This window comes from Psittacula echo (genome assembly GCF_963264785.1).
Source record: "Psittacula echo genome assembly, chromosome: 2".
NCBI classification, from domain to species: Eukaryota; Metazoa; Chordata; class Aves; order Psittaciformes; family Psittacidae; genus Psittacula; species Psittacula echo.
The window spans coordinates 72,113,397-72,139,761 of NC_137737.1; the positions used below are offsets into that span (position 1 = coordinate 72,113,397).

The 26,365-nt window shown below is 40.4% G+C and overlaps 1 protein-coding gene across 9 annotated transcripts; it reads right to left on the reverse strand.

The window, feature by feature from the left end:
* RIPK1 (receptor interacting serine/threonine kinase 1) lies at positions 1–23,869 on the reverse strand. Of its 9 annotated transcripts, none has more exons than XM_080611691.1 (13): positions 23,770–23,831; positions 19,441–19,512; positions 18,685–18,894; positions 16,902–17,055; positions 16,335–16,472; positions 14,385–14,613; positions 13,405–13,554; positions 12,075–12,151; positions 8,916–9,006; positions 6,436–6,990; positions 4,702–4,770; positions 2,323–2,475; positions 14–1,417 (listed from the first exon to the last, which is right to left on the reverse strand). In XM_080611691.1, the coding sequence occupies exons 3-13, from the start codon at positions 18,834–18,836 to the stop codon at positions 1,131–1,133; spliced, it is 2,055 nt and encodes a 684-aa protein (XP_080467817.1). In that variant the 5' UTR covers positions 18,837–18,894; positions 19,441–19,512; positions 23,770–23,831; the 3' UTR covers positions 14–1,130. The 9 variants fall into 9 exon arrangements, with proteins under 9 accessions (XP_080467824.1, XP_080467820.1, XP_080467822.1 ...); XM_080611692.1 differs by lacking the exon at positions 23,770–23,831 and adding an exon at positions 23,153–23,171; XM_080611697.1 differs by having other exon boundaries at positions 1,290–1,417; positions 2,349–2,475.
* Between the last annotated feature and the right edge of the window lie 2,496 nt (positions 23,870–26,365).

The following is a 26,365-nucleotide window of genomic DNA, read 5'->3' on the forward strand; positions in this document are numbered from 1 at the left end:
TCACCATGTACAAGATCGGGTGTGTTTCAGAGACTCTGAGTTTCTTACTCCATTTTCCATGTACCTACAAGGTTGAAAGGTTTTCATTCGTTGTATTATAATGCTGAAAAGTCAATCAGAGAAAAGTAGCATAGTTTATTTAAAGCTGCTTGATGCAACATACAGGTCAAAAGAGAAAATAATCTGCTTAACGGACAGCAAAAAGGTCACTGCTTTTTCCTAGGAAGTGATCAAAGCTTGCTTCATTGAAACAGTGGTTAAAGACTGCTGTTGCATGCCAATGCTTAAGTTTCTTTTCTTTTACATGTTGTTTTGCTGCACCCCTGACTAAGACAGTGAAGGCAGATAGCTGAAAGACCTCCCAGAAGAAAAGATAGCATGCATGGCAGAATTCTCCATGAGGTTCCACCACACTTTATTTAAACACTTCATTTGAGTCCCTTTTATGTTGGTTTTATGCTGATTATACCCAGAGTCCACTCAATGGTATCAGATACTTTTATATTTTCAGTTTTGAATACAATACATGATATGAAATTCTTTTACAGTTGTATGTTAGACATTGAGCATGAGCATATTAAAATGAATGTTGTTTTGTAAACTTGCAGAAGTTGAAGGCATCTTTTTTTTTGCTTTAACTCTCAACTGCTGGAGTTTATGGCTCAAGCTGTGGGCTAAGAACAGCTTAATTAAAATAAAGTGTAATGTAATACTAACACTAATAATGATGAAAAGGGTAATAACAGAGAGATAAAAAAAAAAAACAAACCCAAACTGTGATGCACCACTTGCTGACCTATATACAGCCTGTCCCTGAGCAGCTAACTACCCCCAGTTTATATACTGAGCATGATATTCTGTGGTATGGAATATCCCTTTGGCTAGTTCAGGTCAGGTGTCCTGGCTGTGCTCCCTCCTGGCTTATCCTTCTGGAAGACCAATTATCGTGACACAAACTTTTTGATACATCCAGTAAGGATGTATTCACTGAGAACTGCTTGGCAGAAAAATCTTATTTCAAAAAGCTTGTGCAAAAAAGAGAGCTCCAGAAAGCCTGTTCAGAATTATTACTTGTTATTGGAAGGTCTTCAGGAAAAAATACCCTAATTTCCCCCCCATTCTCTGTCAATTTATTCCTTTTTGATTTGCATTAAACTATTAAGGAGATCCGGTCTTTGGCAGTCATAAAGGGCTTTGGCAAGCTTTCCAAATGTAGCACCTTTGGCACCTTCCCTCATTACCCACTTAAGCAGCATTTGGTAAACTTTTTCTTTTAGTCCATATCGATCATAGTCGTAATCAATTTCATCAATGTCAGGTTCACAGAAGCCCAGTTTACGAGCACAGTCCTTCCACTGTTTGGCCAACTTTTCTTTCACTAGATTCAGATGTTCATCAGTCACGGCACTTTCATTGTCTGCAAAAAGTATAAGAAAATGGCATTGTTTAACATTTCTTCTGCTCCTTTTGCTGTCTCACTTGTTCTACTAGAATTTTAGTGATAACAATCAAAAGTGGATTTCACTGAAGGCAGTATTACCCAATGATGCCAGGGAAGAAACACTTCCGGACACACGTGCTCACAGGTCAGTTGCTGGACTTGCTTTTTGATCTGAGGCTATCACAGTTTGTCATTTAAACCTGTGAGATTGAAGAGCTCCTTCCCAGAGTTCTGACACAGCTGACTGTTGTCTGTATGATGTTCTATATTCTGGGACACTAGTAATTTGTTTACTTAGGAATACACAGAGATAGTTTAATTTGGTATTGACCAACAAAAATAAATTGAATTTCAGAATCTTCCAATTTCTACCAGAATGAAGTGGTCGCAGCCCCAGACCTGTCAGTGGTCAAGAAGCATCTGGGCAATGCTCTCCGGTATCTGGTTTAACTTTTAGGTTTCCCTGTGTGGTTTCGGGCACTGGGCTCAGCGACCTTCATGGGTCCCTTCCAACTCAGGATATTCCATGACCTGAACGATAAAGTCAGGTGAGGACCACCAATCCTAACCTTGCTTCTACCAATCTGAGTGTTGTTACTCCTCTTGTTCTTGATGCATATACATCAATACTTGTATCTGGTGTCTCATAAGAGGTCATAAAACTATAGGACAAATGAGGTACACAGTATTACAGAACAGTGTTAGCACAAACTCTTACTTGTTTTATGCAATCTCATGCAAGTAGAAAAAAAGGACCCAAACAGTTATTTCTCAAGTATCAGAAGGAGAAAGCAGTACTGCTTTCATATGTTCCAAACCAAATGATTTTCAGATGAATATATAGCGAGAATACATCAAGAATAGGGAGCTATTTCTCTTACCAAACACACCATTTTTCTCATAATACCTATAAGTTTCTTCTGTAGCACCAGGATAAGTGCTGATGTTTTGATTGGACTCTTCAATCTTCATGTGATTGTGGGATCCAATTTGAACTCCAGAACTGTTACTTATGTTGTACTTGACTGATTCTTCTGTATAAGGGAATTTAATACAATTTTATAATCAACTGCATATTGTTCAAATGTCAAGAACGAACATGAGAAGGAGGTAAGGAGAAAGAAGGTTCTGCTAATAAGGGAAGTGTTTAAATGTTTTTACTACATTTAATGCAGAAATAGCCATTTACTGGCAACTGTGAGCATATTTTCATTATGCAGTCAACACAAACATACTTTCACAAAGTGAAAACTAATCCTATTCTATTTTATGATAAAGTAGCATAACCAAGCCTTACATGCTGGTAATTACTAGACTGTAAATAAAGTTCCCTGCACTTTAGGAATGTGTAGTAGCAGCCTCACTTTCTGCTGGCTAACAGCTGCAGAACATAGTCTTTACTTGAAAGCACTTTTTGTTTTAATCTTAAAGCCTTACTTCTTCTGCCTCTCAGCTTTACTTTTCATAGACGTACATTTAGGTTTACAGTTGTGACTTCAAAGTTCTGTGACACTACAGAAAATTGTTTCTATTTGCTCATAAAGTTTCTATACTCCATGTTATACTATGCTGTCTTGATGGCATCTCTCTTCCACAGTTTATATCATCTCTGCTATCTAGGTATGTATTGTTGAGTTGTATCTATTTTCACAGTGCACTACTTGTGTAGTGTTTGTTTCAACAACACTTCTTTTTTTTTTTTTATTATTTTTTTTTCCCCTGTTCTGTACTTTTGTTTCTAAGGCAAGACTAGAATGTTTTCCAAGATGCCTTACCAAAAAATGCTACTCCTTTATTTTAAGGCCTGAATCCTCAGCAATAAAAGTCAATATGCACTGATTGCACTGCTAAATTGTGTACATCTCCATGAGCTTGCGTCTGTAGTTTACTTGTATATGATTAGCTAAACACCCAATTTGGTGTCTTTTGCTTACAGTTGTCCGATTTTCACACATAACATGAAACTGAATATTCTAGTCATGTTGGATGACATCAGTTTTCTGTTCTCTTGACAGTGTTTTCTGAACTCTTTTTAGATAATTGTCCATTAAATGTTCTAACTCTAGTTTAAATGGTGAATATCACAACCTAGGTATAAAATTGAAGTACAGACACTTAAAGTGACACACAAACCCTGTATTTAATAATCCAAAATGATGATTAGATGTACAAATATCCTTGTTACACACTCAATTGCAGTGTGGAGATCTATGGTCATGCATGAAAATCTGATTAAATGCATTTAATATTTGTTAACCTGAAACTGCTAGTCAGAAATACCTATACGTATTCATGATTAGTTTCTAGATGTTGCACAAAAGGAATGCATTTTATCATGTCTGAAAATAATGATTCCTGTATCCTTTCCTTTTTTTTGTTGGTTTTTTTTTTTTTTTTTGAGGTGAAGCCCTTGGGAAATATGTTCATATTTTTAGCTAAAAAACCAAGAAATCTCATGTGTGTGTTATTTTCTTAACTTGTAGCAAAATGAATCTAGTACAAGATATGAAAACACATACAAATGCTTTGTCAATATTAAAAGTTACTGTGCTTATGTATTTCTTTTCCCAAGCCTCTATACTTCGCTTGCTTGTCACGGTTGGGTCATTATGTCAAGACTCTAAGGAGCATACAGTCAAGAAGAGAGAAACCTGCTGTTTCCAGTTTTCTTTGTAAGTGTAAGCCACTTGCAAACTTGGACAAGCCTTGAAAGGGTTAATTAAAGAGTTCAGGGTGTCTCAAGCCACAGGTCTTGAAAGGAACATATATTAACAGCTCCTAAAGGTCAGGACAATTTCAGAGATTTAAGACAGTTGAGAGACCTGTGCCTCAAGGAAGGGTGATCAGCACAAGGCCTGCAGCTAGAGATTTGTATTCAAAACCCAGAGCAAGAAAGGACAGGTGTCTCAAATGCATGTGTGGTTCAGCAGCTGGGTAGAGTTACAGCAACTTGACATTTAATCTAAAAGTGACTGGTTTTGCTGTGCAGAAGATGTTACAATGACTTCATGTTTTTAAAAGCTCATTCAGATAGAAAAACATATTGTCTTGATCCATCAAATACACATTTAATGGTGTGTACAGGTCCTTCTAGAAACATTAATTAGTTTTGCACACCTGTACTGATAACTTCGGCTATGGTTACAGGTATTAAGCAATGACATAAGTTATTTCAAGATCCTGATGTTTTCTGCTTTACTGCTCAGGATGCAATGCATAGCCTGTTGGCTACCAGTACGGATAGAGGCTACAGCACTCACCTCTGCTTGCTCTGGGCACACTAGAATGTCGTCTAAAAGTTTGCCTTATGAAAGTGAGATCTGTGTTACCTAAACAAAGAGGGAAAACAAAAAAAGTTTCAAAAGCATTATGACTGCCGTATTTGTAACAGTATAAGTACACAGTTTGTGCTCTTAAATACAAAGAGATGAGAAGCTTTTAAATTATTATATCCCCTTGAATAACTCTTTTAAAAAGCAACAACCTTATCAGGGTTCTGCTCACTGACTAATAGCTTTAATCACCCTTGGATCCCAGGGAGGGCAATGGGCTTCCACGTGGGTGTATGAATATCTGGCTAATGGACAGCAGTGTGCAAACACAGCACGCAACAATTATGGACTGAGCTGCCTCATAGCAGGTCTTCAAATTGGCAAATTCCAAACTCCCAAGTGTGCTCTTACTGCTTACTGCTGAGACTGACTGCAGTTTGTATTAGCATGCTGCTTGTGAGTGGCTCTAGCAAAGGCATGGACACCACTGCATCTTCTGCTGGTGGCAGCAATGTTTGGCAGAGATGTAACTTCCAGCCCGGGGCAGTAATTGTTTTGGATGCCTGCAGTTGAGCTCTTGAACTTATGCTGGGGCAGTAAGAATGGCTGAGTTATGGTCACCTGACACGTCACTGGAAGAGCTGTAATGCAGATCTTCTGCATCTAAGTCCAGTATCTGCCATGCTATTCCATGCAGCCTCCCTATAATAACTGTTTTATTTTTTATTTTTTCTTTCAAACAGAAGAATTCACTTTATTAGTGATGTTGATGGTTCTAATTCCTGCCTTCTGGCATGACAGCTCTGATTCATTTCAATAAATAAACTCACATAAATAACTAATCCCAGTCTCTGCATAATGTAATAGAATAACACCTTTGTGGCATTCTGTCTGTAAACAGCTAAGCATTCTTGTGAGATGATCTGGAAAAGAATACCACATTAAAAACATCCAATATTTAGTAGGAACAGGCTAACGTAGCTTTCATTTCTAGCTCCTGAAAGTTACATCTTACAGGTCTCTATTTGCCATTTTACTTTTATTTTTTGCCAAGGCTTAGTGTTCTCTTCTTTCTTTGTCTCCACACATTTATATGCCACAGCTCACTAGCAAATACCAACAGAAGCTCCTCATCAGCACCAGCCACATCTCTCTGGAGAAAACAGTTATGAGCCTCAGCTCCTTGTTGGCCCCCTGAGCTTAAGAGTCTCATACCTTTCTGCAAATCAAGCTAAAAATACTCATTTATTTTCTGAAATGCTGCAAATGATGTTTCTGCACAAGCAGAACCTATGGTATGAATGTTAACATTTTGAGAGTCAATAGTTCTTGTTTGCTTTCTTAGAATGACTGATAGCAGCTCTTTGTTTTGGTAGCTGCTGTAGCAGCATCTGCCATTTGCTATTACTTGGTTGGTAGCTGAAGAGTTAGGTATTGGGTCTGATGCTTCTCTATTACATTGATGCTTTAGAAATGGTTCACTTGAAATTGACAGCCTGAAATCAGTGAAAGTAGCATAACGCAGCCAAAGATAGTGTTTTAGCAACCTGAAGTAACATCAAGCAGACAGAGAACTTAATGAAATAAATTCTTCTTTGCTATATCGCAGATCAACTGCTAGCAACGAGTGTTACACAAACTACAAGACCCTACTGACCACTTAATTTTTAGAGAGCAAGTGTGTTTTCAGAAACATAGGTCTTGGAGGAGGAGGAATCTCACCTGTATCTTTGTCTGTGTTCTTTGGAAACCAGTTTACGTTGGCTTGTGATTGCAAGTTTAGGCCAGATTCAGGCACAGGTATACCTAGGTTAAAGGTACTGGCTGAACACAAGCCATAGGTAGCATCTGTGTTTCCCATTAGAATACCCTTAGGGTTTATCCTGTGAAAAGTATCTACAGGTCCCTGTTCTGGTGTTATTGTGGCTGGCCAAATATATGGATTAGTGTTTGATCTTGTTTTTTCAGCTCTGGGATGCAGCTCACTCCATTGAGGAATAGAAGACGGCTTTGTAAGTGGATCATAGGAAACTCGTTGTCTCCTTTCTTCCTCTCTCATTTCAGGGGTGTATACTACAGGAGAAACTGCTCTATCCATCCAGCTCCCATATGCATGGTAATTGTATTCACGCTGAAGTTTTCTGTTTAGATTATCAGCAGATGTAAATGGGGTCTCGCAGCTCTCAACAGGCTGGTTCTCAGGGGAGGCAGCAAACAGGGCTTCATTAACCTGACTGGTCATGGGACCTTGAATACTGTGTAGAGAATTAGGCTGATCTGAAAGGGAGAAAATTAAAATATTTTAAATACATCCAAATGCAATTATATAGCTTGTTGTGATGACACTAGAATCTGTTAATCTACCTTTAATATTATGGTAATATATAAAAGGTCAAATATATCATCACTTCCAACAGAAGCTGTGTTTTATTATATAGAATGCCTTTACAGAGAAGTATTGCAAGCTTTTATCTAGGAAGTATAGGCTTGTTTAAACTATCGGTACCAAAATCCCACTTACTTAAGTGGTGTCAGAATTCACTGCATACTCTATACTGACATCAAGTTCTCAGCCACTGAAATAAATAGTTCCTGGAGGCATTTGCAGGGTATGATTTACTGCTGTGTCTCCACTGGCATCAACTGAGGTTTAATTGGTGCAAAATTACAGTGTAAAACGATGGAAAATAACACCACTGTAATAGGTATTATTTCATACAGCACAAACTATTTGTCATTGAAGTCATGTTTGCAAATCATTACGTAAAATATCCTGTCTGGGTATTTTGTGATTAATCCTTTTTGTCTTATAGTCCCAAAGAATACACTTTTACAAGTAATGCCTACTAAATAAAATAATCTGTCATCTACATCCTTCAAACTAATTCTCACTATCAAAGGAAGCTCCACTTCAGTCTCGAACTAGATTGACTTATGATCTGGATCATGCTGCAGCATTCCAAGACTAAAAAAGAATTTAAAAATTTGCTTGTTACTATTTGTTCTTATGGTTTTAAGGGTGGACTACAGATGCTTCCTTAAATAGTTCTGAAAGCTTCAGTTGTCTGTACAAGTACAGACACAGTTACCTGGCAATGTACATTGCCTAAAGCAAAGGACTCTTATAGACCATTGTAAAATTGGAATGAAGTGTATGTATGTGCTTCTATTTAGCACAGATAATGTCAGTGAACTGTGTTGTGTCCCATCCCTCCATCCCCAGTTACATGAATTCAGACTAGTTCCTTTTTATGTCTTTATGTTAGTACACCTCCAGTCTGACTCATTCTGCTTCTTTTGTTACTGCTGCTAGAGGGGGAGCAGGAGGAATGATCTAATACAGACACAACCTCATCAAAAGTGATAGCTATTAACAATTCAGTATTAGCATAAACTACATGGCATCCATTCTGCAGGGCAAGTTTGAGATGTGTGAACAGATTCTGTGGGATATCTTTCACTACCACTATCTGAGTAATGCCCATTGACTGTAGAGGAAAACCTGACTTTGACTGACGGGCTGTCAAGATAGTATCTTCCAGCAGTGTAGATTCACAATAAAGCCTTTCATACTTAAAACACGTAATCTGCTGCAGCCATACGTGGTTATTTCTGGTAGGGAAATGTAATTGTAGTTATTTTGAAATATAGCAGTAGTGTTGCCCTACAAAATCCATCAGTTCTACTGAAGAACAGTTATGGCAAACCTAGCTTTGGGGAAGGCTTATTAGTTGTATGTTACAGTTTAACATTATTCATTTCATGTCTTTCAAATGGTGTGAGCAAACTTAGCAGGATCTAGTTTCTGCTGAATTTGATATTGTTGCTTGTAAATCAGTGTTGCAAATATGATCCTATATCCTTTGTCATTAAAAAACTTTGGTAAAAAAATTCCAGATACATTTCTACAAAACTATAACTATATAATCACATATTAGTAAGACAGCTCTATAAAAACATGAAACACGCAACTCATCCAAGATGTGATGGAAAATATGAAAGGAGAGAAAATTCATCTATGTATGACTTTTGGGAGATTGGCAGCAAATTTAATCTTTTCAGTGATTACAATTCTTTCTCAAATACTGAATAATTAAGTCTCTTCATAACCCCTTAATGGTAAGATCACTTATTTTGTACATGTAAGCAACTTCATCTTTGGCAGAATACACAGAATAATGATGTGTTAGTAAATGTCTTACCTGCTTGAGCATTACTTCTGTTTTCTGCTACAGCATCTATTTGAAGGGACTGCATCTCATCCAGCAGTTCGTCTGACACAGGCCACATTTTCTGCATATAAGAAAGAATTTATAGGCAAAAGTTTAACCAAAAGGAGTTCCTGTAGAATAGGAAACGGCACAGCATCACAGCAAAGTGACTGGGATGAACAGATTCCATGAATCTGGGAATCTGGGTATGGAAAAAGATTCCATACCCTTGCAGAGAGCATAGCCTAACAAAAAATACCCATTGCTTTGCTACGGATGGACAAAATCTTTTCTTCAATGAAAGAGGGAAGGACTGCAATGCAACTGCAGAATACAATACTCTAAGTTGGCCAAACAATACCCTTCCTTATATGAGTATGAGCTTAACCCAGAGATAGTGGATTTGGATTGTCTGTCTTGTACTTAATAGACTTCTTGCAAGCAGTCTTGGTGAGAAGATGCTGCTGAGGTAAAGGTAGCAAATGTGCACCCTGTTCTGTGGATTATATTTATTTCAAGTGTATTAATCAATAGGGAAGAAGTGAGAAAGATCTACTTTCAGGTATGACCGTGATGACTTTTTTGAAGAGTATTATGAACAAAGAGTTTAAAGCAAATCTTCAGAAATAAGCAGTACATTTTCCTTTCTGTAAACCCTCATCCTCACTTCACTGGATTGAAGGCAAAATCCATTCTTGTTCTAATCTTCTGATATTCCCACTATTCAGACTTCCCTAGAAGTAAATTTTTAACCTGAAAAAAAATTCTCTATTTCCTTCAGTGCTCCTTACTCACTTACTCATTAATTCTAAAAGTAGTATTTTTTTTTTTAATTAAACCCAAGTAGTACTTTCACAGATTAAAAATCAACAACTGCTACTCACTCCCTCCCGTCCCCTGTCTACCGTCCCTTCCCCCAAAAAATCTACTTCTGAAAGCAACAGATAACGTTCTAAAGCACATTATAATCTTAGGTCCTTAGATTTTTCTTGAATAACTGAACTCCTTGAGCAAGGCAATTGGACCAGACGACCTTCCAATCTCACTCATTCTGTGACTCTGGTCATTTTAGTTAGGAGGCTGTGGGCTGTGCTTCTATAGTTGCTAGTAGGGGGCTATGCCCAATGTGCAACCCTCCAACTCATGTTGCTATTGAAGCTGTACTAATAGTTCATTTACCACATTCACTTGCCTTGAATGCAGTACTCGCATTCTGTGCCCTGATCAGAATGGATGCTTTCCTTCCTGAGAAAGTAATAGACTCATGGCCCATTTTTCAAGTAGTCCTTTGATCCGTATGATTTGAGACGTATATTGCACAGAGCTAATACAGCTAGTATAATTAGCCATGATCCTGAATTGGGGTCACTATCATAAATCAGATGTATATACTTCACATTGTGAGTTAGTTTGGTCAAATCAGTCCAGGAAATTTGTTCCATCAGTTTTATTTTGCAAAACTCTACTGTGTTTTCCAACAGTCACTAGTATTTCACAAACATCACGGGTTCCCTAAACCAGAAGCTTTCATTTCCACAATTGCAGACTTGGTGACAGAAGGAAGCACTTCAAAGAAACTGTAAATCAACAGTTTCACGAAGGAAGTTGTTTTCTTATTTAAAATAACTGGGTATCTGAGCCTTATTTCACTGCAAAGATTAAGATTCTAATGCCAGGAGTTCTCACTGACAGCTGTTAGTACTACAGAAGTGAGTAAATTCATAAAATCTGTGATAAGATCAGCCCAAGAAGTTCTCATTCTCATGTTTTCAGTCAGAAAAACATTGTTTATCATAATTTATAAACCTACAGAGAAGTAAGAGAAACTGACTTGGATACTCAGGAAAAACATCTAATTCAAAATATTCCCTGTTATGACTGCGGTACAGCTTCCTGCTGTCAAACAGGCCGGGACTCTTTAGATTAATGTAGAACACAGATTACCAAGAATTTACAGGTTTTTTTACATGGAGTCTCTGTCAGATTCTGCCACTTTTGAATCTCTGGGAATAACATTTTATTTAATGAGTGAAACTTAATGGATATATGAGGAGCTTTTGCAAAGTATTGTCATAGAATCAGAGTGTCACTCAGGTGACAAGAGACCTTGGGGGATCTCAGGCTCACCTCTCACTCAGAGTCATTTATGGGATCAGAGTTGTGCAGCTGGGTGTTGAAACCCTCCAATGATGGTGACTGGACAACCTCCTTAGGTAACTTGCTCCACTGCTTGGCTGTCCTCACAGGGCAGTTTGGGTTTTTTTTTGTTTTCCCTCTTATATCCAGTTTGAATCTCCCTTATTTCAGTTTATGTCCACTGTCTCATGTCCTCCTACTATCACTGCTGTGAAGAGCTTGCTCTATTTTCTCAATAAACTCCTCATAGGTAGGATGAGGAGACATTGCATGTTTGGCTGAGACAGTCCTGGTCCTTCAGCCCCAACTCATATGGCAGGACTAACAAGTGCTGAGCTTATCTTCTCCTGCTGCTGGCCTTCCTGACTGCTGTCAAGGCTCTGGTTGGTGACCAGGTTGCTGCTCACCACTACCCTAAGGTCTTTCTCAACAGTGCTGCTCCCTGGCCAGGAAGACCCCAGCTGACACTGAAGCCAGGGATTATTCCAGGTGCATTTGTCCTTTCTGAATTCCACAGGTTCTCCAGCCTGCAGCTGGCAGCCTTGTCCTTGTGACTGTATTGACCAGTCCTCCTAGTTTTGTGTCACCTGCACACCTTACGGAAGTATGCTCCATCACTGCTGTCAGGCCACTGATAAAGAAGTAAACTAGGGAAGGCCCTGGTACAGCAGACCCCTTCACTACAGTAGTTGTTAGTGGCTTCCAGGTAAAGAAGTACAACCCACTAACCACTACTCTCTACTATAACTACTAACTACTATAACTACTAACCACTACAACCCGTTTTCATCTGCCCATCCAGACTTGGATACAAGAGTATTTTGGGAGGAGGTGTTGAAGTAAATGACATGCGCTGTTCTCCCCTTCTTCCCAAATCCAGCCATTTTAATCATAGAAGGAAATCAGGTCAGTCAAGTCTTACCAGTCTCAAAGTGACAGAATCTGGACATAACTGGGATTGGAGAGACGGGTTATGGGGAACTGACACTTTAAAATGCTTAGAAAGTTACTCACTTTTAGCTTCTCCAGATCAGCACCAATATTGTTTTCTAGATTTTGACAGTAAAATGGACTGTATCTTTGACAAATTTCTGCAAAAAGGAAAGAACTATGTGAAAGTGGTTTTCAATAGAAAATAAGTGATTTATACTGTTAACAATTTTAACGGATAAGGATTGAATAAAGATTCGTATGAAGCCAGAAACAGGAAAGTCATATATATATTTGGAATATGTTCACACGGCTCATTTAGCCCTAATATAGTACAAGAACAGGATGATTTCTAGTGACTTTTTTTGTCGTTGTTGTTGGTGTATTGCTTTTCAGGGTGAAAGCTCCCTGTCTATGACCTGTGTCTGACAGCTCCTTTCCTTGACTTGCCAAAAGATTGGTTGCTACATTTTAAGAAATAAGCTACATTCAATTGCATTCAGCTATTTGGTAAACAATTATCCCTTCTTTGCTAAAGATGGAATTATTGAAATAATTTACAAACATGGTAAGTATCAGTATTTTGCATATGGGAAAATTAGAATCTAAGACCCAGTGCAAGCATAAACTCAATCCATTAGCAGTAGATTATGTAGGTTAAATATGGAAATAGTAGATGGGTTCCTTCTGTTATACAAATTTCCCCTGAGTATTTAAGTACATGCCTGTTGTATACAAAGCTCTTGATGTTCCTGGCTAAATCCAAACCTCAGTTTCCTGTTATGCATAGAGGCTTTTGTTTTATGGGTTGTTATATTTGTTGGTTTTTTGGTTGGTTGGTTGGTTTTTTTGGCACCATATATTGAAACAGAAAGAAGAGGCAAGAGGAGTTAAAAGAATTTTGACTTATTTGCTGAATGCTGTTAGTCTCCTTCCCAGCCCCCTCAGGCAAATCGTTCACTGACTACACGTGTTTTGGGATCTGACTATAAGAAAGGCTGATTAACTAGTCAAAGGCTGTTGTATTGCTCAGGGAAGACTAAACCAGACAGATTTTGAAGCTAGTTTCAATAGGGTATTTTCTCAGTCATAGCCAAGGTATACTATGTCCCCTGATGTCAGCTTTTCTGTAAATTTCAGCAGGAAGATTATACTATGCTAAAGACAAATTATCAGCAAGTATAAAATATCTTAGCTCCATCCACTCACGAGTATTTCTCAAATCTGTAAATGTTGGACCAGGTCCCATTTTTAGTTGAGGTACAGGGAGCACGCTTTACTGGGCATGTGAATTGATATTTCTATTTTCAAAGCAAAACCTTGTATTTTAAGAGGAAAACACTCAGGTTTGTTTTACTTCATTACAAACTATTGATGGACAAGTAACAAAAAGAATCCTAAAGCACTGCCTTACCTGCAAAGGTTGGCCGTTTCTCTGACTCTTGTTTCCAGCATTGCTCCATTAATTCAATAATCTCCACTGGACATTTATCAGTGATCTCCTCTATGTTTGGCCTGTTTCCACGCTCGACGACAAACCGAATCTGAGAATCATTTATACTATCTGCAAAATGAAATCAAATTCTGATCATGGGTTTTGCTACCTTTCAACAGGTAAAAGAAATAGTGAAGAAAGAAACACACAGTTCCATGTGTGTTTGTGGATACGTAAAAGATCTCAAAGATGTCTGAGTTACAGCTACTGCTTTCACATTAATGAATTTGAATCCTCTGCCCTAACTTCCATGGGTTAGAGATCTATTTTAAGACAAATGGGTTTACTTTTATATCTAAGACATACCTAGCGTAAGTAGAGTAATGGATCTAGCTCTACAGAACCTGTATCTCAGTTATGCTTTGCGCTGGATCACAAAGATAGCCACACAGGCAACATTTAGCCATTTAGCAAAAAATCCATTCAAAACGATAAACATTTTACTCTGGAATTCCACAGTCTGCTCCTATTGCTCTGTATGAGCACATTACTACATGTTGAGAAGTTTGTGCCACACAGCTGAGAAGTGACAACTGGCTATGTGACTGTTCCTGTTAGAACAAAAACCACACATAACTAGTCCACCTCAGAAAATAAGAGTAACATCAAAGATTCCATCTTGGCCTGCCAGAGGTTTATATAACTTCTGCCACTGAGTGCAGGTTTATGCCCCTGCCATGTGGATGTGCATAGACTGGGCTCATGCCAGGATTTCAATTCAGATGTTCTTGTCTATGCTTAGAAGCCCGGAATGATGCAACTAATGCCTTTTACTGGCCATGTGATGAACAGGCACTGTTCTTAGGCATAGGTGATTTAACCAATCTTAATTTTATAAGTTTAAATGCTTAACATTTGTAACTTCATTTTATGATAGCATCCTTTTGGAAGTAACTTACATTCATATGGCTCTTTGTTAGCAAAAATTGCCCACATCACTATGCTGAAGCTGTAAACATCTGATTTCTCTCCAGGTTTTATGTGAATAGTGCTTAAATGCTCTGGGGCCATATAGGAAAGAGTCCCACCACTGTACTGACAATCGCTCTTGATTTGCTTCCGTCGGCCTGTTTCTTCTCGGGACAGCTGACTCCAGCTCTTATAGGATGCAAAACCAAAATCTGCAATCTGAAAAATGAGACACATCAGAGCTAGTGCCATGATGAAGAGGCGATAAACAAGTATTTCATGCAGTGCTCAATTTGATAATGAATGGCTGGTAATAACTTATCTAAAAATGAAATACTGCTAAAAAATGCAACAAGAAAGGAAAACAAACTATTTGCCCTTTTTTTTTTTTTTTTTTTTTTTTTTTTTTAAATCCTAAATAAAGTATCACAGCCAACAGGGAGCCATTAGGTGAACCTTCATTATTAATTTAACTCACTTGGAATGACTGTAAGGAAAAAAGAAGTGAAAAATACTGAGGTGGCACCTTGCCTCACTTTTAACTTGCTTTTCTTTACTCTCTCATCACCTATAACTAGCTTATTGTCCCTTTGAGTTTCTGAAACTTTGGGCTAAATTTAAAAGTCATATTCAGAGGAAGAGGAAAATGCAAGTGACATTCTGCTAAGGAGCTAGGAGACCAGGTTCATGTCTGTAAGTGAGAGGAGGTCTACTGTGTTAAGAGGAAGATACTATGTAAATCTTCCCACATTTGCAGTTTCCTAGAACAACTGTTTCCCTTCATAAATATTGGCAATGTTAGATACATTCAAGCAGATAGATCATACAACAACTGCCTTAAATTATACTTTTGATCAAGCTCCTTAAGTCTGATCTGATTCTGAATTTGATCCTGAGCTGCAGTTCAGTTTGTCATGCAGTGTGATGATACCCTAGTTTGGTCCTGTCCATATAAACTGAAACAAAAAAAACCCATCCAATTTACATTTAAAGGAGATCATGATGGTTCGGTGTGTTTGTTTGGTTGGGCTGGGCTGGGTTTATTTTTTGTTTGTTTGTTGTTGTTGTTGTTTTGGGGGTGGTTGTTTGTTTTTAAATAGAGTTTATACCTCTTATCTGCATGCTCCTCATACTGCAGTAGGACTTGCTACCATATTAACCTTGTAAAACAACTTCTCACTCTCTAATGTAAGAAATACCAAAGACTGAGCGCTCTTCAGAGGAACTTATTCCGTAGTTTCAAACTGTAATGGGGTGATTACTTCAGCAACTCACCTTGACCAAAGACAGGACATCTGATGAGGACTGCTGCAAATTCTACTGAGGTTTATTCAGCAGTAGGCTCTATATCTATGTCTTGATCCAAAAGCCCAGTAAAGTTAATAGAAGGGCTTTGGAACAGGATTATAAACCATTCTCTGAAGTAGTCTCCTGCTGCTTTTTTTTGTAGCTGCTGGCTGTCATTTAAAAATGATGACTAAGGGAAAAAAAGAGGGAGACAAAAGAGTAAAAGGTAATAGGCAAAAGAAGGACAAGAATAAAGAGGAGGAGGTAAAGGCAGGAGAAGAAATTACAGCAATAAAGAACAAAAGACCGGATGCATAAGAAATTCTATTTTGTTTCAATCTCTATGCATAAAGGTTTGTTTTTTTTCTTTCTAGCTGTATTTTTTTTTGTAGTTCATCAATTCTCAACAATATTATTCATTTTTTTAATACCATTAGTGATTTTTTTTTTTTTTTCCCCCACAGTTGCAGGAAGATTGTGCAGATCTCAGATGCTGAATAGGCCACCATACTTCAGTGATCCACTGATAATGTTCTCTTAGTGATAGAGTACAAAAGAGTTCATCTTCCAATCAGGAAAACTAACCAGTGCAGTCAAACTGTGTTCTTGCAACCCAGAGCACCAGCTTTCTCCATTTACATTCTAACCAGTACCTTAATGTGGAAGTCTGTGTCCACAAGGATGTTTTCTGGTTTTAGGTCTTTGTGTATGATGCCTTTCTCATGCAGATAAAGCATTCCTTCTATAATCTCCATCACGAAGCGCCCTTTCACTGACAAAGGCAGCGAGAGCTAAAATAAAGAACAAGTACTATCTAATAAAAAATGGTATTACAACCATCAAATTAAAAAAACAGTTTTTAAAGTTTCTTTCTCAGTTCCAAGAGTACCTCTGAGCAAGCCAGGGTGAAAAAGAACGAAGGTCCTTCTTGAACCTAAATTTAAAACAATTCTAGAGTCACTCCATATTTACAAAAGCAGTTTTCTTTAGCAAATTCTCTACACTCCTATAACTTCAAACCTATAACTGTGGTCTGCTCTTCTGTGATGCACAGAAAAGCCACAGCTGTCCTCTGCTGTCTCTAGAGAAGGCAGGGCAACCATGGGCTCTAACACAGAAAGGAGGATGAGAATCTAAAGACTCCATTCTCTGGGGTAGCAGTAACAACCTGTCCCTTTCAAGTACCTTATCAACCCTAAGGAAGAGCAGAGGATGCTCACTTTCTGTAGCACTTTCATCATGTTCCCCCGTTGCACATACTCCATCACAAGTGAGTAGTTTCCATCTTCCAAAATGATACCTAGCAGTTTTACCACACGCTCATGTTGCAGTCCGTACATAATATTGGCTTCTTCAAGGAGGGAAGCCTTATAACTGTAAAACAGAAATCACACTGAACTTAGATGGTAGGCTAGAACACAGGGATGAAAATGCTGTTGATTCATAATGAAAACGATGGCCATAAATGTCAAAATCCCTAGATCCACTGTAAGATGAACCCCACCTTCCCCTAGTTTTGAATTGATATAGCTTTGCTCATGACAGGTTATATTCTCTAAGTCTCTGCTCAAATGTATTGCACAGAGACTGTCTGCTCAGCCTGATTTTAAGGCCTCTTTTTAAGTGCATAAGCATCCTGAACTGGGGTGGTATCAGGCAGGGCTTTGGACAAGAGGATCAAATCACTCCACGACCTCTTGTACAGCGATCTACACAGATCTCTTTCCCAAAGGGCTGATATTCCTGTTCATATTCAAAATGGATTTATAACGGGGGATCCATCCACATACTGGATCATAACACTTACTAACAATTACCAGTTTAGGATGAATTTAAAGTCTAACTCTTTGTCTGGGCTCTGGTATAATCCATCAATAGTCACAGATACGCAGCTGGGAGCTAACTAAGGGTGTTAAGAAGGATGGTACCCATTATAACAAATAGAAGAAGAGGTGGTATTTTTACTGTTGCTGGTTTTTTTTTGTCATCAGGCAAAAAGATATAAGAAAATCTTGAGACTATGTTCCTTACTAATGCTTTCCCCCTCTGTGTTTCTCTGTAGTACTAGAGAAGAAAGTGATCGGTTTGTTTGCATTAAGCTCAGTTATAAATTTGCTTAAGATTTTTGGTTCAATACTTTAAGGAATACTAAACTTATGAGCCTGTGTAGTGAGAAAGAAATACATAAAATAAAGCTGGCAGGCTTGTATGTTTTAACTCTGTTCATCCCAAACTGCCACTGCAGTCTGCAAACTACTAGAATCTCTTAATTCCCTTTCTGCTGGGAAAAAAAAAAACCATCATAACCCAAACAAGTAGGACATAATGGTTGGACTTGATGGTCTTAAAGGTCTTTTCCAACCTAGTTGATTCTATGGGGGTTTGTCTCTCTCTAGTGAATGACTCATGGGAAAGATTTAGGACTGCTACAGCTGTGAAGTAGTAGTGCTGCCCTGGGACCTGAATTCACTGAAATTAAGAGCTGATTCAGCCCTTGAATTAAAGCAGAGGGTGCGGCTCACTCTGCTTTTTCTCAAGGGAGAGAGTTATATTCTTGGTATTGTACATGGGGGGTTAGAATCCTGCTGATTGCTCATACGTGTGTTGCGTTCTTAGTGGACACCTATGGTTGGACAACTGTATTGAAAATTGATCTGCAAGCTTGAAAATATCAGGAGCCCACCAAGTTCCTGCATTTCCTTAAGTGTGCAAGAGTCCCCCCGATTCTTAACAACTCACAGTAGTGCTAACCTTGCCAATAGAAAAGAGGAACCTCACTGGAACAATGAGTTAAACTTTAAAAGTTGGCTTGTGAGAGAAAAAAACAGGAAAATTTGCAAGAATTTGCCAATATTCTCTGAAGAGTATTTTCCTCACATACAGTACCTCCAGAATCTGAAGATCTGAAATTATTACACTTTATTTAGATTTATCCCCATTGAGTTTGGAGATTTCCTTAAACCAACTGAAAGATAAAAATCAGATCTAAGATCTGTAACTTACTTAGTGCGCTCAGGTCCTGTATACACTTTTTTTAATACTACATCTCCATATTTCTCGTGACGGCATAAAAAAATTGTTCCAAATCCTCCAGCATCTAATTTTCCTCTTTCAGACAAATCCTGGGTATTCATACAGATGTCTTCCAGAGACATGTTTGCAGTCTTTGTGGCTTAGCTATTAAACAAAACCAAGTACTTAATGCTTCTGGACCTGTAGTATAAAGGACAAAGAAGTGTCATTACCAAGCATTTAGCTGTTCCACTAAATAAATGCCTGTATAAGGAGTGGGACACAAATATATACTCTGGTCACCCTTATGAACAAAGGGCCTCAGTTTGAAACCAAAGATGCCGTGGCTCTCACAGCATCACAAAGATTTATCCTGTCACCCTGTTACATTAAGTAAATGTAAAAACATTTCTTTACCCGAGGATCTCAAAGTGCTGTTAATAAATAGGTTTTATCCATATAATACATAGTAGATCAGCATTGTCACTACACTTCACAGTTGCAAAAACTGAAATCCAGAAAAATCAAGGGCTATTGTCCAAAGGCAGGAAGTGCCTGAAGATTCTGATAGGAATCTCATTTCCTAAATTGCCTGAATGTGGGCCAGTCAGGTACCCAGTATAACTCTAAGCTACTTTTTAGGTTTTTCAAAACCAGCTCTAAAGGTTTGCTTGAAGCTTGAAACAAAGAAACAAAAGGTTTCTCTTGAAAGTGAAACAAGAAACACAGCTTCTATGGAAAACTTACTTTCACAGCTGTCTGAATCTAAGGAGACAAACACCAGGAAGGACCGTGGTGGGATTTAAGGCAAATTCTCCCCTATGTTTCAAAAAGAAGAGGAACAAAGAACATGAAGGCTTGTATTAACTCCTAAGTGCACCAAAAGAGAGCTTGTGAGAGCCTATGAAATGGGTAGACAAGTAAACCCCAGTGGATACCAGAATAAATTTAAGCCTTTCATAAAGCTGTGGTGCTCTCTTACCTAACATGTCTCTCTGGAGGAAAAACCTTAAAAGAAAGCTAGACAGCCGGTACTTTTGACACATACCAGCAAGCTGCCTTGCTAGCACAGGTGCAAGCCACAAGCTGTGTTTTTTTTCCCCACTGAACTTTTACCTTGAGCACCTTACGTTGGCTAAGGAAAGAATTTGCTGAAAAAAGACAAAATCCAAGAGCAGGGCTGTTCAGTTTCCATTCCTCTTGGATGACTATGACACAGATACACAGAGCTGGTAGAAAGGCACAATTTCAAAGTGCTAGTACCAGCAACAGTGGATTGGCTTCCTCTGGTAATTAAGAGCTGTAAATAGTGTGGCAAAGGGACTCCCAATTTTTTCAAACCAACAGGTGACTGCTAATTCCTGTAAACTACTGTGCACCTGCATCATCAAGTCTCTAACTGAAAAGATTGCTTAATGTTGTTATCAACATCAGCTGCAGCCTGATTACTGCAGCTTCTTTCTGGAGTCTGGGAGCTGAGGAGGTAGAGAAAGTGGCTATAGAAAGTAGGTGTGTGCAGGAAGAGAGATGTTTGTGGGCTGATTTGGGAATTGTCTGGTCAGTTCAGTACTGACAAGCCAAAATAGGAAAGGGTAAACTTAATTAAAAAACAAAAAAAGGTTGCACCTGTAGAAGAAAGAAAGCAAGAGCTTCCTCTTCCAACTGTACATATACCCTATGAGCTGCTGTTGCACTGACAGACAGTGTGGTCTCTTCAGAGTTTTCTTCTTTGGTTTTCCTAGCTTTGAAAGGAGGTAGATTTAGGTTTGCTGGAGTGCTAGCCTGAATTACGAGCACAGGAGCAAGGATATGGCTGCATTCATTTAGTAAAAAGGTAAGCTCTGCTGTGCCCAATAATTGTTAGCAGAGAGGAGACTCTTGTGTTTTGTTTGTGGGTTTGGTTTTGCTTTTTCTTTTTTTTTTTTTTTTTTAAAGTTCCTTTATAGCTGTGCAGCAAGTGACTCATGGTACTGCCAAGAACTCTTACTGCTGCTCTTGTTGGTGAGCTTTTCGTCTCTCTGGAAGTTTCTGCTGATGGTTCTCCAGCTTTCTTGGGGTGGTGCTACTGATTGTTGTGTGATTGGGGTGGGTGCCAGAGGTACAAAGGCCTGAATTCAGTTGTGAGGCTTTAAGATAGCATCAGCTAATATCTTGCTTCTTTGTCTGGTGTCTCACTTTCAATAACTGGTTCAAAGTCACATGTCTATGTAGTTTTTTCATGCTAACAGTAATTATGCATGTAGGTAGTAAGAATTGCACATGCTTTTGTTGTGAATGCAAATTAGATGTGTGTTTTTTGAATGATTAATCTCTAAAGTTGCATTAAAACTATTGATAGCTCGAGGTTGCCATTCAATACCACATAACAGGACAAAACCCAGCCATCCCTCAAACTGCAATATAGGACCTTGTTCCTATTTATATTGATACTGCCTGTTCCTACCAAGCAGCATGTAATCAGAAGGCTTAGAAATTCGGAAGCAGCAATAACTTCTGAAATCAAAAAATATCTGCTGAAATGAGCTGGATAACATTCAACAGAGGGAATTTTCTCATAAGGTAGGATGGAACCCTCCTCCTTGGGCATGCTCTACCATTAAGATGACACTCCTTTTTTTCGTCATTATTGAGCAGTGAGGTACTCTGAGTAGAAGCTCTTTGATCTTAAGACTTATTTCAAACCCAAAGGTTTTTGTTGATAGATATCACAGGATAGCAGTCTCTAGCCAGGTTTTCAAGAAAAGACTACTTATTTTGGTATACTACTTAGGATAAGGTATTGGCTGACATTGCCTAGATTTGTCAGATGATTAAGAAATTGAGGAGGGAAGCTCAAAGGCTCATGTTCATTCTAAGCCTACTGCTTTTTATTGAGATACATGGTAATTCAAATGTATCCTCATGTACTTAGGATACATCAGTGCAGACATTACATATCTGTTGGTAAGAGAAACAAAGACACATAATGGTTCTTATAGTTAAGAGATTTGGCTTTAGCCTGACCTTATTTCTAGGGCTTTGTGTTCTATCATGTTGCTCTAACCTGTATACCTGATTGACTATAAACCATTTTTTAATATAGTGTTCAGAACATCTGTATTAGAATCATTGAATAGAATCACAGAATCATAGAATAGTTAGGGTTGGAAAGGACCTTAAGATCATTTAGTTCCAACCCCCCTGCCATGGGCAGGGACACCTCACACTAAACCATGCCACCCAAGGCTCTGTCCAGCCTGGCCTTGAACACTGCCAAGGATGGAGCATTCACAACCTCCCTGGGCAACCCATTCCAGTGCCTCAGCACCCTCACAGTAAAGAATTTTTTCCTTATATCCAGTCTAAACTTCCCCTGTTTAAGTTTGAACCCGTTACCCCTTGTCCTATCACTACAGTCCCTGAGGGAAAGTCCCTCTCCAGCATCCTTGCAGGCCCCCTTCAGATAATGGAAGGCTGCTATGAGGTCTCCACTCAGCCTTCTCTTCTCCAGGCTGAACAGCCCCAACTTCCTCAGCCTATCTTCATATGGGAGGTGAGTTCATATTTAACAAGTGCCAACATGTATCATGAGAATATGGCTGCTACAAAAGATGGATTTTTGCCCACTAACATGTTTAGATTTTCTGTAGAGAGGGCTAAAAACATACTAAGTGGGTTTGTGGCATTTTTCTTTTTAACACTGCAGTTAGGTTCTCTAACCCCCAAAGGGCACATAAACTCTTCAGAATCATGACCTGGTCATTAGGTCGCACTGTACCCGATTCCTGGGTGGTTTGCTGTGCTGTAATGCACTGATCTGCTGCAGATCTTTTCTTGGCCCTACTGTTAAGGAGGATTACCGAGCACGTTAGCACGATCATACAAAAAGATCAAGCAGTAATTGCAGCCCTTTTGGTTTAATGACACAGCACGGAAGTCCTTGAGAGGTGTTACACGGTATAATTGGAGAAAGTGAACAAGTTTTCAAGCACCAGAACTTGCGGCCACTTAGTTATCAATCAGGAAGGGAAGGGAATAACAAACAGGAACCAAAGCTGGTACGGCCGGTACGGGTAACGGGAACTAAATAGAAGGGTAAGGACAAAAATACTGCACGCAGGGAAGATGTTTCAAAAGCTTTAGTACATCTCAACTCTGTTGCTGTAAATCACCAACTCCACCTAAACCTTTCCCTTCGGCTCAGGTTCTGCTGCAGCTTTTCACTGAGGGGTGAGGGGTTTTGTGGTTTTTGGTTTTGTTTTTTTTTCCTCCTTTTTTTTTTCCCCTTTTTGGGGAAAAAAAGTAAAAGGCACCGATCAGCAGTAGGTTACGAACGGATCCCGTGCGAACGCGAGGAGAAGCCAAGGCAAACCCGGAAACACGAGAGAGGGTGAAAAGGGAAAGAAGGGGTCTGCGTAATGGCTCGCACCGGTATCGGTGGGGCACAGTCGGTTCTGGTTTTGGAAACCCGTGTGCTCACCCGTGTGCGGCACCCAGAGCGGGCTGCCGCGTCAGAGGCTCCTCGTCCAGCCGCGGCTATGCTTTAGGCAGAACGCGGGAGTGAAGCGCTGCTCCTTCCTCCCCCCGCACACCACCACCCCACCCCCCGCTCCCCCCCCGTCTCCTTTTCCCCGCCCGCTCGGTTCCGGCAGCTCCATGCGCGCTGGGCGGACAAACGCACCCGCTCGCCGCGGCTGGAAGCGCGGGACACGGAAAGCTCTACCGCGGGTCTTCTCCGTTCTAGCTCCTCCCTGGCGAAAGCGACCTGTCGCCACGCTCTTCCTGGCGGCTTTCTGCCGCCGGGCCGCCTCCCCTCGCGCGCACCCCTCTCTCGCCGTGTCGCTTCCCGTCACTGCTCCCCGGGGACTTCCCCGTGGCCGGGCGATCCTCCCTGCGGCCAAGCGACCCTTCCCGCCGCAGGAAAACGGGACGCGACGCAACCCTGCCGGGCCACCTCGTCCCGGGGCGCGGCAGCTCCCCCGGGACCCTGACTCCGCAGCGGTGGCGGCTTTGCAACGCGAAGGTGGTGCGGCGGTGCCGGTGGAGCAGCCCAAGACACCCTTCCACCACCCGCACCCGCGACCCGCGGTGCCTTACAGTAGCTGCGGACTCCTCTTCTCTGTCCTGCCGTCTCTCCGTGCGCTCTGAGCCCGTGCGCGCTAACCGGCACGGGCGGAGCAAACCGTAATCGGACCGCCCCCCTGGCGGCCACGGCCCCGGCCCCGGCCCATCAGCTCTGCTCTTAGCGGAGGAATTCAGAAGGCTTCAAGGCGCGGCGGAAGAGCCGCAGCTGCAGCTGAGCGATAAAAAGCTGAGCGATCTGGAGCGGTCTCATCACCGAGCGGAATGGCAGGGCGTGCCAAGCGGCAGTGCCCAGCGCCTCCCTCTTCCCGTTCCCTCTCCCCCACCCCAGCTACCTAAGTAGCCGCTGGCTCACATCAGGAGTCTGCTCCCCCGCGCCCACCACCCCGCTAGAGTGTAATAATGCAAGACTATGAATGATGCAAGCTTGGCAGCGGTACCGGCGCTGAGTTTGGTGCGTGGTGGAAATGCGTTTCCTTGCTGCCCTATTGGTGTCCAAGAGGCAGCTTTTTGTTCAGGAAGGGTGGAGACAAGAGTTTCTCTTTGTCAACAGGAAAAACTGTGACGGGTAACAGTCCTGGGGACAGCTGCAGACATACCTAACCTACAGGGACTACTGTACACCGTATAGTCCGTGCTGCAGAGGTCATGCGTGTCTAGGGCATCTCTGGCAGATTTTATGCACTTTGCCATTGCCTTAACAGCAAAGAATATTCCGTAACTAACTACCATTCTATTATTTTCCTTAGGAAAGCTGTTCTAATATAGAAATAAGGGCTAATACAGCTTCTTCATATAAGACTGATCTCTGCTTTTCCTCCAATGGAATAAAGATGATGATGATGAGTACCCACCTGCTTTGCCATGACCTTTCCCATTCTGGAAAATTCTGGCATTTCCCACTGCGCTTTGCGGATGCTGTGGAGTTCATGTCTCAGTACTACCAGAATAGCTGCGTCAGCAGATCCGTGTGGGAATGCAACAGCAGCCCACAAATTGTGTTTAGGGGAGGCAGCCTTTCTAAAGCTGGAGGACATGCCTGAGAGTCAGTCATGAAAGGAAAAGTGGTCCAGGAGGGTGGTCCTGTTTCCTAGTGTAAACTGATACCTCGGACTATCATAGATCTGAAAGAAGAAGATCGATTTGCACCCAGCAGGGAGGGCTGTTTCCTCACAACAGGATGTTCCCAGCTCTGGAGCTGAGTCAATGCTGGATAAGATTTAATCCATGATAGATTTCATGGATAGGGTTCCTTAACTGTGGAGGATGTCTGAGGCCGTTTGCACCTCTCCTGTTCCTGCCACATACAAAGAAAGCATGAGCAAGCAAAGGCACCCTGTTCAATACTATGAGGCCTTTGAGATTTACATGGGTTCACTGGTGTGTAATGCCAGCATATCCTGGGGCTCTGGCCCTCTCCAGGTACAGAACTCATCCTTTATTTCTCCCTGTGATGGTCAGCAACATAATACCTGAATTTCTACATCACACGTGTACCCTGATCTGTTATTCCACAGGAAGGTGCAGTCTGATTTGTGGCTTCTGCTGGCCCCCATGTTCACTTCTGGCTTCTACCTTTCAGCTTTCTGATGAGTGCTTCTTTGGAAAGACAGATGAGCAACAGTACTATGCGAGCAGCTGCAGTTTTGGAGAGCAGTCTTGGCGATCACTTGCAGGCTGGAGTTTTCTTTCTGAGGCTTGAGAGAGTTTTCTGCACTTTGGATAAACTGATTAAACAGCTTCTTTCCAGGAAAAGTCTTTTAAAAAAATGCTGAGTGCAATCATTTCCACTCTGAAAAGTTATGTTGGTATAGAACTGTTTTGTGCCCAGTGCATCCCCATTTCCCACTGATTCTGGATCAGCTGTTAATGAGCCAGAACAGGCATTTAATGCTGTAACAGCTCCAGATGTAAGGGCTGATCACACCTATTGTAACGAGGAGGTTCAGGATGGCTATGCTGAATTGCCAAGCCGCTCGTTGTGGTTTGAATACAAACATTTCATGTCCATCCACATCATGAGGTATCGGAAAGAGGGTGCTGTTAAACCTGCTGTCCAGAGAATCTGGGATGTTAGTCAACTAAGTAAAGCAAAAGTAAACCCAGATATGTGGTATCTCTGCTGGGCCGATCATGCAGATTTGGTCTTCTGTTGCAATCACAAGCATTACAGAAATCTTTTGAGAACATTTTGCTTCTGAGTTTGATTTTTTTTTTTTTTTTTTAGTGATGTTGTTTTGGTGCTTCAAAGCTTTTGAGCTTTGCATTGTGCATGTGGCTGAAGGCAGGAAGACGGCTAAACTGATAAGAATTGCATAGTTAAAAAGGTTTCAGTGTCATTTGGTGGTGATTTGCCAGAAACCACTAGCCAAAAAAAGAACAGAAATTAGCATTTATGTGTTGGTAACTGTCAGTGTTACCAGTAATGACATTCCTTCTCAAAATGAATAGGGAAAATAAACTGATCAAAAAATACAATCTGGATTTATGGAGAAATCTCTTAATTCTGATTGGGAAGCTTATCCTGAATTGGATGATAAGGCCAGTACAATTTTAATGCTTTTCACAATAATGCCTTTATGTGAACAGAAGATTTCAATTTTAGCATTAA

What these genes read in the sequence shown, in the direction of transcription:
- RIPK1 (XM_080611693.1), bottom strand. Translation starts at nt 18,836, where the DNA reads ATGTCTCTGGAAGACATCTGTATGAATACCCAGGATTTGTCTGAAAGA. An exon ending in TGATGAAAGTGCTACAGAAA is followed by an intron (nt 16,473 to 16,901) that starts GTGAGCATCCTC and finishes TCTTTATTTTAG; the next exon opens with CTCTCGCTGCCTTTGTCAGT. An exon ending in GAACACAGACAAAGATACAG is followed by an intron (nt 4,771 to 6,435) that starts GTGAGATTCCTC and finishes CTCTTTGTTTAG; the next exon opens with GTAACACAGATCTCACTTTC.